This window comes from Nasonia vitripennis, chromosome 1 (genome assembly GCF_009193385.2).
Source record: "Nasonia vitripennis strain AsymCx chromosome 1, Nvit_psr_1.1, whole genome shotgun sequence".
NCBI lineage: Eukaryota > Metazoa > Arthropoda > Insecta > Hymenoptera > Pteromalidae > Nasonia > Nasonia vitripennis.
In genome coordinates, this window is record NC_045757.1 from 5,060,048 (window position 1) to 5,071,094 (window position 11,047).

The following is an 11,047-nucleotide window of genomic DNA, read 5'->3' on the forward strand; positions in this document are numbered from 1 at the left end:
AATCAACGATTATTACTATATTTGATTTTTAAATTTCAATTAGGAGTTCAGCAAGAATAAAACTTACGCATCCCCAGCCATCAGGACTGAAAAGCGCCTCTCTCATGGTGTTCAATTGCTCAAGTTGCAGTTTGGTCGAAGGAGTAGTGGGCGTCGTGGCAGTGCTTACTGGGCCTTGGCCTGGAGTAACGGGTATCTGCTGATTATTATTTCCAGCACCGGCAGCGGGCGATTGTTGCTGTTGAGCCTGTTGTTGGCCAGATTGACCAGCTTGCTGCTGCTGTGGTGGCTGTTGTTGCGGATTCACAACATTGGCACCGTTGTTGTTCTGACCTTGCGGATTGTTGGGTACGCCGCTACCGACGGGATTGTTAGGCTTACCGCCAGCACCGCCCTGGGCCCATTGAGCAGCGCTGCCTGCGCCTGCCTGGTTTGACTGAGATTGATTGTTCGATTGGGACGTTGGTGGGCCTGCTTGATTAGATCCTATTGAATGAAAAATGGTTGATCAATCAACACTCAGTACATGCTCAGCAAAAACTAATGTCGAAGAGATGCATACCTTGATTGGTAGGTGGTCCAGTTGGACCCTGACTCTGATTCTGGTTGGGATTCTGATTGGAAATCTGATTGCCGATGGTGCTGGGTCGCGTGGCACTCTGCCAGTCGCGAGGTGGTCCAGCTTGGCCGCCGACAACGGCTTGGTTGCCAGGTGTACCTGGACCGCCACCGGCTCCACCCGCTCCTGTTCCAGCTGTTCCCCAGCCGGATTGGGCCTGATTGTTGTTGTTGGGAGTGGTCGGCTGAGCAGCGGCCCAGTTGGCCGCGGCGCTATTGTTCAGCGAGCTCTCGCCGCCACCGGCCAGACCCATGAACGCGGCAATACCCCAGCGCTCCTTGTAGCCGAGAATGATCGAGGCGCTGCTCACTGCGGCACAGCTGTACTGCAGACGAGCAGACTCAGAGGTAGTCAATGATAATGGTGATGATGGTAGATATGTCGTGGTTGTAGTAGGCGAGTTGTCACGAGTTGTCAGCAGAGTATTCAAGGCCTCCCTCAGTCTCGTCAAGTGGCGCGGATCGCGCGATATCCAGTAATCGGCGAGGAGGTCCTTGCAGTCTTCCACGAGGCTAGTCCTCGTTTCATTATTCATTCTCGTCATCCTCGCATTGTCATACTCCTGGGGAAAAGAGAAGGTCAGAACGATTAGTTGATCATCGAGAGAAGCAAGTTCTCGTTAATTGGCACGGAGGTGGAGAGACTTACCTCGACATCGAGATCGTGTTCGTCGGCTTGGAAACGAGGCTCAGCAGGTACATCGTTCGTTTGGGATGTGACGGTGGTCGATTTGCGTGTAAGCGTCATCGTAGGCTCGCAGGTAGTCAGTGTAGGAATGTTAAGGGTCGGCTCCTGCTCGAACCGACCGACGTCGTCCTGGCTACTGTTCTCCTTATACTTCTCCTCATCAAGTATCTCCTCTTTATCATCACTATCGTCCGCGCGATCCATCAGGAACGTGGCCGCTGCTGCTGATACGCGGGACGCCTCCTCTTTATTATTATCGTTATTAACCATTAAAACAACATCAGTGTCAGACTTATCGCTAGACTTAACGCTCGGCGTAGACTTAGACAGAGACTTAAGTGTTAGGTTAGACTCGCGCCCGGGCGCCGCCGCCGCAAGCGCCTTCTTCTCCTCCTCTTGCTCCTCTTGCTTATCGTCGACAGGTTCTTTGGCCGCGGCCACGAGCGCGACACTCTTAAAGCTAGTGTTTAGAGGCTCGTTAGACTTATTGTTATCCTGAAATGAAAGAGCACCAACAGTACATATTGTTGCTTCGGTACAGCTAATACCATCGATTATTCTCCGCGACTGGTCTTGTTCGATCTTGTTCTTAGTAGACTTGGTCGACGGAGTGCCTATCGTTAATGGAACACATAATGCGCTTATTAGTCGTCGCGGCAGCTCGATTCTTGCAGCCCCTGCACGTCCCCACGGGGTAGTGATGAAGGTGGCGGCCGGCTTGTTGGCTCTGGCTAATGCTGCAGCAGGGCCAGCGCGTCTTTTGGAAACGGTAAGCGTAATGGAAGAACTGGCCGTGCGCGCGAGAACCCGGCGTCTTACTTGCTGCCGGCTGCTGGCGATGACGATGAGCTGCTGGCCGTTGCCGAAGCCTCGGCTAGCGCTACCACCACCGGCGGCAGAGTTGCTGCTCGAGCTGAGCGATATCACAGACTTGGAGTTATTCGGCTTAAAGTAACTTACATGACTAAGCTTAGCCTTAAGGTTAAGGGCCCGCTGGCCGTCAGACTTGGGTATCCTAACTAGGCTAGGTGTTGGCCCTCGGGAGAGCCGGTTTATTTTGTTTTTGTTTTTGTCCTTCCTGCTGTCGACGCCGTCGATTATTATTATTTTGCTGCTGCAATTGCTGCTGCTGCTGCTCATCTTACGACGAATTCTTAAGCTTAGTACCCTAGGGCTTACTGAGCTAAAGCTATCCTTATTATCACTTAACGGCTTAGACGTAGACTTAGAGTTAGCGGCTTGGCTGCTAGCCGTCGTCCGCGATTGCTTGGGCGGGCCGCGACGACGACGACGAGCCTCCGGCCAACAGCTATCATTCTGCTGCTGCTGTTTCGGATTTCTGCACTTGTGATGATTATGTTCTGCATTGTTGTGGTTCATTGTGGTGGATTGCTCATCCTCCTCCAGCTCCAACTTCTCAGCTTCCTCGTCGCTTCTTGGTCTATCATTGTTGTTGTTGTTCATCTTGTTGTTGGCATTGTTGTAGTTAATCATATTGTTGTTATACTTGTTGTTCTGCTGTATGTCGCCTGCTACTGCTGCTGCTGTTGCTGATAACGATGATGAAGATGGCGACGACGTTGCTGCTGCCGATGATAATGCTGCTGCTGCTGCTTCTATCGGAGCCAGAGACGACCGACGGGCCGAGCGCATACCGGCCGAGCCGAGCTCACCTGCAAAATATCATCGGACGGTCAGAGATCGGCTTTTGTTTGCTACTGTACTCTCTTTTGCGCTCGCGCACCGAGAAAAGAATGGAAAGTATGCTGAGCGCTTGCACAGATAAAAACAAAATTAGATTCTAAAAATACTCCGTTTTGTCAGCGGCGACCCTAAGCGGTGAGAATTCCGACGCGGTAGAGTTGTCTCTTGTATGAACTGAAATTATAAGAGCTGCACGCGACATTGCGCAAAGAGCTGGCTCTCGGACCCTCATCTCAGCTGCTTTTGCGGTTCGTTCGATCGGCGTTTTCGCGACAAATTTGATAGCAAAGAGAGATGAGAGACTGACCAGAATGGCGTGACAGGACGGTTGAGAAGTCATTGGCGGCGGTAGCTTCGGGGTGGCTGGTAGGTGCTGCCATCGTGCTGATGCTGCTGCTGCTGTTTATGAATTCGATATCACAGTACCCAGCGTCCTCTGGTTCGTTCCCCTCCCCCACCCCACTCAGACTGCTTCCCTCTAATACTACTACATCCCCCTGCAACAGTCGTTTGATAAACTTTATTATAACGATAACGACACGTGTCTTCGAGCCTCACGACGTCTGTCTTTCTCTCTCACCTTGGAATTTTGTACGAAGGCATTTGTTTCGGTAGAAATCTCATGTGAACTAGAATTGTGTGGAAACATTGGGCTCAGTTCTTCTTTGGCAGGCAATGCATAGAAACCAAGATCTGCTCGACGAAAAAAAAAAACATTAGAAAAATTCTTAAGAATTGAATAAACAAATCAACACAGTTAATAAAAAGGATCCTCACCTTGTGAACTATCGCTGTCAGTGCACTCCTAGCTCCATGCCAGTAGAGATCTGCAACAAAAAAGAAACGACGATAAAAAATCTCGACCAAAGAATCGTCATCATCGCCGCATACACATCCGGAATCCCTTCGCCCAGATTCTCTCTCTCTCATCCGCGCGCGAAGAGTAAAAGAAAACGGATGCACCGCAGCCGCTCCACTACTGTACATATGCAGTTCTGCCCAACGTCGCCCCTCGCGAAGACACAAAGGGAGCGACGACGACGAAGGGCAGCCGGTAGTGCGGTAGTATAGTACACACGCGCTCTTTCTCTCTCTCTATCTCGCGCGCGCGCGCGCGCGAGAATAAAGAAAAAGAGAGAAAGAGCTCAAGGCTCGCCGAGGGTTACTACACGCGCCGCGAAGAAGAAAAACCGTGCGCGCGTAGGTATATACACACACGGTAGCTATAGCCGTAGTACACATCCAGGTGCTGCTGCTGTTGCTGCTACTGCTTTTCCCGGCCGCGATATAATTCTCCCTTCTCTCCCCCTGGCACATAGGGGAGGAAATCGCTCGCGATCGAAGCGAGTCCGCGAGTATATATAGGCGCATCTATAATGTACACGATAAAATTCTGCATGCGCTATATGCTCGCGGGTATGGTTTTCGAATAGTAATACAGAAAGAGAGAAGCGCACGTGGGAGCGATTGAAAATCGAGACGCGCCTCTCCGTTACACTCGCGGATTACATATGCGCGGCTGGATTCGGACGCGCGCGTAACGGAATCGCCGGCTCGTCCCTATTGTAACGCTGAATCATTTTTTATTTCATTTCACGCGAGAGCAAATTCTATTCGCGGAGCGTTATTTCACCGGACACCTCGCTCTCTAAAAATAAAAATTCATCCCGACGTTTGCCTCCCTTGCATTCCTTATAGCAACGCGCAGTGATTCACTGCAACGAAGTAAGAAAGAAAAAAACGCGTTCCGCAACTTTTCCAAACATTTCCGGCGCGCGCGCGGACTTTCGAATCGCTCGCGCGCATCCAGCCCAGCGAAATCCGAGAGAGAGAGAGAGAGAGAGGAAAGCGGCTTCTCGCGCCTCGAGAAGACGTCGACGACGAAGACATAAATTGACCCCCGAGAGAACGATTTTTACACACTACGCGCGAGCGCAAGGAAATTGTCGGCGCGACGAGGCCGAAGGACGTCAGAAAGAGAGAGAACCGGATTTGCGAAAATAAAACGCAAAAGAGAGAGAGAGAGAGAGAAGAAAAAGATTAGTCGCTGCAGAGTATATAGCGAAAGTATACGTATTATATCTGTATATACGTGCACGAGAGGGGAGAGATAAGGGAAGCTATCGAAAGAGAGAGACTTTGCTTCGAACTGTAGTCTGTATAATATTTTCTGATGTAACCGGTGAATTTCCGGAGGATTTTATGCTTCTCAAGGTGTCTCGCAGACTCCGCGCGAGTACAGCCGTATAAAAACATAAACAAACGGGTCGAGCGAGAAAAAAAATTGTCGTACAAAGAGGGGAAGTAGATTAGCTCGTCGTTACACGCGATAAGCGCAACAATTTATTTATCGGAAGTTTATAGCGGAGAGAGAGAGAGAGAGAGGGAGACGGACGCGTAAACACATTACAGATCGTCCGTTATAATTCGAAAAACCGAACGAATCACAATCCATATACTCGGCGTCACCTGATTAAACAAATTTCCGAACGAGTCTATACGCTATCTCTGGCTTCGTTTTTTATCTATACGCCACACAGCGCGCAGGAAGAGAGCCAGGCTTTTGATCGATAGTCTCGAAATCGAAAACCTTCTCTCTACGCCACTGCTGCGATATTCTACATATATATACACATCGAACACAAGAGAGCGATAAAACGCCAGTAGAAGAAGAAGAAGAAGAGTATGTATACCCCCGCGAAATTAGATTACGCCGATTTCGTCAATACAATGCTTTCTTCCACACGACTCTATTTATCGCCAGCTCCACAAGAAGAAGAAGAAGCGGAACAGCGGAGTATAGAGAAGAAAAGACTTCACAGAGAGAAGCGGCCTCTCCTCGTTCAGTTCCCCTCTTCCGCCGCGAGAGACTCCCGTTAGATTTCACGGCTGCGCGGAAAAAGGTTAGATAACCAGCAGCAGCAGCAGCAGCAGCAGCAGCAGCGGCGGCGGCGGCGGCAGAGCAGCTCTTCTCTCTCTCTCTCTCTCTCTCTCTCTCCGAAATCTCAGCGCCAGGTGCGCGGTTACCGCTCCGCTGCCACTGGATTTATGTATTTTTATACAGCGAGAAGAGCCATTAGACATATAGAGCACGCAGCGAATTGTTTACGCCACTGGTCGAGAGATCTCTCATTCTCTATAAGTATGCTGTGTGTATACGTGTATATATAGAGGAAGAGAAGCGGTGGGGGAGAGGTTGCCTATGTATAAGCATTTGTTATATACACCGCGGCGCAGCTTTTTCTCCTCGACTAAAGTTCGAGGTTTCTTTGCCGTGTTGTAGCGCCGCCGAGCCAATCTCTTTGGAGTTCACACTCACACACAGACACACGCACGCACGCACATATACACCGAGAGCACCCTCTCGTCCTTTTTTTCTCTCTCTCTCTCTCTCTCTCTCTCTCTCTCTCTCTCTCTCTCTCTCCCTCTCACCCGTGTCCCTTTCACTCTACGCTCTTACGCGATGTCATTTTTTCAACTCTACTCTACGTACGTGTCTCGAGCTCGCTCGCGAGTGGAAGAGAGACCACAAACGCGCGCGCGCGCATACTCTCGCGTGTATATATATATATATATATACTCGTATAAAAAATACATATATAGATATACGTAGCAAGAGAGAGAGGTGCTCTGGGTAGGTATCGAGTATAGAGCACGAGTGTGGAGCGTACGAAACTGTACACTGCACGCACGGATGATGAGCAGCACAGCAGCGGCAACATCGAAAGCGGAGCACACCAGGGAGATATTCACTCACTCGACCGAATCTCTTTTGAGGTTAGACCTCTCGCGCACTATGTACCCGCTACAACTTTATATGGGTACGCGAGCACTGGACGACCGCTACTGCTGCACTATGCTAATACTATACTGCTCTACGCGATTTCCCATCGCGCGCGGATGTACGCGTTGATTCTACACACTCAGGTGGATACATGCCACGCCACAACTGTGTACGTGTATGTGTGCGAGGAGCGCGCGCTCGAGAGGAACTCGCCTCGGCTGCCAGAGTGTGTGTCTACCATATTAACGACACATTCGCGCACCACAACACTTTCCTTCCGAGCGACTCCGTTATATACAGGCACGAGAGCCGAGAGTAAAACTATCCGCAACTCGGAGCACTTTTTATCTCTCTACGCGGATATCAATGGAAGCCAGGGAAGAAGAGCAGCTAGTGCAGCAGCGGCAGCGAGAAAAATAAATAAATAAAACGAGCAGCAGAAACTTACGCTTCGTGCCCCGAAGAAAAGACAGTCTCGTTCGTGCGCGCGTCCGCACGGAGCTACTTCGCTGGCGCGGATCGAGCCAGCTCGAGGCTCGCTCTTTCGAAGCCGCGGCGGCGGCGGCGACGGCGGCTCGAGCGAGCGCTAGCGAGAGAGAGAGAGAGAGAGAGACGGAGCGCGCGCGCCGCCACGGGGAGGGAGAGAGCGAAAAAGTGAGGTTAGGAGAGCGGGGAGGGGGAGGCGGCTATTCTCGCCAGCGGCGTTCCTCCCCCCATTCCGCGCGCTGCTCTCTGCTCGCGAATCGCGCTATCTCTCCTTCCTAAGCTTCGTCGTCGTGTGTTTTGTGCGCGTCTCTTGCACTTGCGCCATCGCTCTGTCCGTGTGCGCTACACTTGGGCCTGTGTGCGATTCGAGCGGCTGAAAGCAACAATTTGCTGCTGCTGCTGCTGCTCCGAGCTATCCCTACTACTTTTATATTATACTCGCTCGTCGGATCATTTTTTCACGCGGCTTTTTTGCGGAGGATTTTTCAGCGGACGGCACGTGCTGTATTGGGTGTTCTCTCTGTTTTCGGGGGGGGGGGGGAGAAGCAAAAATTTAATTAGCGGGGGATTTCGCGCGGGCATCGTACTATAGAGTACGCGGGGATTTTCCGTCTCTCTCTCTCTGCATCGGAGCCGCGGTATACACTTTCGAGAGAGCCGCAGCCTTTCTCTTCTCTCTTTCGCGTGTCTTAGGTCGTCGTCGTCGTCGTCGTCGTCAAATTCATTTTTGTTCGTTGCTCGCTTTTAACGACGCGCGGGAAATTTGAATTTTCGCCCTTGCGTAATCAAGTGTAAAACGTCCCGTTGGCTACTCTCTTTGTTTTTCTGTAAAGCGCATTTATATGCATGAAAGATTCAAAGGAGATGTAAATAAAGCGAGGGCGCCGATGTGAATTTCAAATTCGATTATAAGCGTGCGTGCGCGATGCAAATGCTCGCGTACATACAAACGGACGAGAAAAAAAAATAAGCGGTCGCTCATTATCCAACGCCACAAACACATTCCGCTCCGAATAACGAGACATCCCTTTGATCGGTACATAACGCGCATAGCCGATGCCTCGAGAGTGTAAACACGCTCTTTTAATCGTCGTGATCTTGCGCTTATGATGACGATGATTTAAGTTGCGCGCCAGTGTTATACATATATAAGAGCTGCGCGTACAATCGATGCGATTACGCCTCCGTAGCCGAGCACATAATTGAGGCTCCGAAACTCGCAACCGGTTACTCCACGTGCGCGTGTATAACACGATAGAGTCTGTTATTCGGCCAATTATACGTGTGCCGCCGCGAGCATTACGTACTTATACCGAATTCGCTAGAACGCCCGCGAATTAATAATCACTATGTATATAACAGCTCCGTTAATTTCCACAGTCGTTCTCTCTCGACTCGTATGAGCTATTGTATCGCCATCACTTCTAAACTCCGCCTCCTCTCCGAAACGCATCTATATGCACACACAAAGCCGCGCGATGCATCTCTCAAAGGGCTAATTGAGTCATCAGCTGTATGAGACAAAGCAAACAGCTCGGGGAAAAAAGCGAGCATCGAGCGCTCGAAAATTCCGAGAAAGAAAAAAGCCCCAAAGGACCACAAAGAGCAACGCGGGTAGAGTGTGCGCGCGTGTGTATCCGCGGTAGAAAGATCCTGAGTGAGAGAGAGAGAGAGAGCAGAGTGTCCCGCCGCTGGCGCAGCTCGTCGTCGCTCGACATCGGAAATTATTGATCGACCTCGCCGAGCGCGCACCGAGACTACTATGCTCCGTGCGCGAGTCTCTGTGTGTGTGTGTGTGTGTGTGTGTGTGTGTGTGAGCTCTCGCACACTGCAGTGTCTGTATGTATGTGTGTCTGTTATACACTTACACGCACACTGCAGTAGGGTGTACGTACGCACTTGCGCGAAACCTCTCTCGTCGTGTGTAGAGCGCTGCTGATGTAAAGTATTAAAAACTCCACTTGTACGCACGTATACGACGATGTTTAGCCTACATTCGAATTTAATAGCGAAACTGCATCTCTCTCTCTCTCTCTCTGCCCCTCATTCACTCTACATCCAAGAGAGCGAGCGGTTGTGTTCCCCTCCCCACATCATCCTCATCATCAGCTGCTAACGACGCGCTGCTGCCCTTCCGCTATATACTGTGCTCGATTAATCCTCGCGGAAAGTTTGTTTTGATGACGCTCGTTTTATATATATATACACCAGCAGGACTCTCTTGCACGACCTCCAGCATAATATGTGCATCGGCAAAGGCCAGTCCTTTTGTTTCGCTGTTTACGTTCGTTTAACGACGATTGGTTTTCAATTCGATGCAGTTGCGGGCTATAATGCGTAAGTATAGATGAAAAAGGAGAAGAAGTTTGCGCGGCGCGCTAATTGAACGGCAAACGCTTTTAGCCGTGGAAATAAGTGGAAAGTCACTTTGCATAGTGCTGTCAACGAAATTCGAGTCGCGATAACGATAAGCCGTTATACGCACACAACGTCGTTGTTTTAAAATTAGATCAGGTTAGTGTGCTCTACTTGATCATTAGCCTGGTGCGAAATAACTCTTATATGCCTATACTTGCGAGGGAAGAGTGAGTGAGAGAGAGAGAGAGAGAGAGACCTTTGTGCGCGCGTGTATAGAAATTTGCCTATCGGCGTCTTATCGGCGATTACAACACGTTATCTATAGGTAGACAAGCGATAAGTAATTTTTTTTTATCGACGCGTGTAACTCGATTGAAAGTTTTTCCTTTTTTATTGAGAGAGACTTTTACCGCCGGGTATTAATATTTGCCGTCGTTGGTCATCAGGTGTAATAGAGAAATCGCTGGAAAAGAGATACTTATTTTTCTCCGCGATAATATCCAAACAGTCGTAAAGCCATTGAAGCTTGTCTTCGATTAATTGGCCCGAGGAACGTTTGCTGCGTGTTTTCCTCGAAACTTTCGCTGCTGTTTCTATGGTGCTATACGTATACTCTTGCATCCGCGAGTTTTACGAACGCGCGAGTATATATAGATATACATACTGTGCAGAGCAAGTTTCTCTCAGTCTCGGGGAAAAGTTTTTTTCGCCGATTTTATATAGCGATCGTTAGGCGTCGTTGCTATTATTGTAAAAATCCACGCGCGACTTTTCGACTTTCGCGGACTCTTGGCATTGGGAATTCATATTCGCGGCCTTCGATGGAGGAGGAGAGGGGTGAGGAGTTTGGATATTTCAATTTCGCTGAGGAGCTTTACTGCTCGGTGTGCTTAAATACCTATCTTTTTAAAGGAATCAGAAATGATTTTTTGGTAAAAAATAGCGAGGCATTTCAAGCGAAAAGCCCTGAAACTGCCCGTTTTTCGAGGCAAGGAATAATTTATCAAAATGCGCAATGTGGATTCTCTGTCAATGAAATTTTCAGAACTTTTGACCGCCTCTACAAAGTACTCAATACAAGCTCCCGCAAATTTAAGAAAAACAATTTTCGAACAATCATCGAATCCAAGCTCAACTTGCAAGCTCTCCCTGCAAAAAAACTAACACAAGGCCACAGACGCACAGCCTTCAGCAGAGTCGATCGATCGGTATCAGCATCCAACCGATGATCCGGTCTCATCCCGATTCCCATCATCATCAGCGTCACCGACGCGCGACAAACTCCCCGACAATCAAAACATAAGCTCTCGCGCGCAAAACCAGCAGCAGCAGCAGCAGCACCGCTGTATTCTAACACAGTGAGTGAGAGAGAGCGAGAGCGAGGACAGCTCTAGCTGCAAGCGGCAGAA

The 11,047-nt window shown here is 49.7% G+C and overlaps 1 protein-coding gene across 19 annotated transcripts in view; it reads right to left on the reverse strand.

Moving 5' to 3' along the window:
* Positions 1-11,047, reverse strand: part of LOC100678021 (protein Gawky) — a 28,845-nt gene that overhangs the window by 13,151 nt on the left and 4,647 nt on the right. For 7 of the 19 annotated variants that reach the window (XM_032597957.1, XM_032597955.1, XM_032597954.1 and 4 more), the window contains exons 1-7: positions 7,243-7,352; positions 3,788-3,837; positions 3,591-3,703; positions 3,318-3,528; positions 1,268-2,979; positions 563-1,181; positions 68-486 (exon numbers count right to left, since the gene is read on the reverse strand). In XM_032597957.1, coding sequence (XP_032453848.1) covers positions 68-486; positions 563-1,181; positions 1,268-2,979; positions 3,318-3,528; positions 3,591-3,659 — 3,030 coding nt within the window. In that variant the 5' untranslated portion in view covers positions 3,660-3,703; positions 3,788-3,837; positions 7,243-7,352. Of the gene's footprint in view, positions 1-67; positions 487-562; positions 1,182-1,267; positions 2,980-3,317; positions 3,529-3,590; positions 3,704-3,787; positions 3,838-6,767; positions 6,933-7,242; positions 7,355-11,047 lie in introns of those variants that run through there. The other 12 variants (XM_032597938.1, XM_032597927.1, XM_032597935.1 and 9 more) reach the window with 6 other exon arrangements.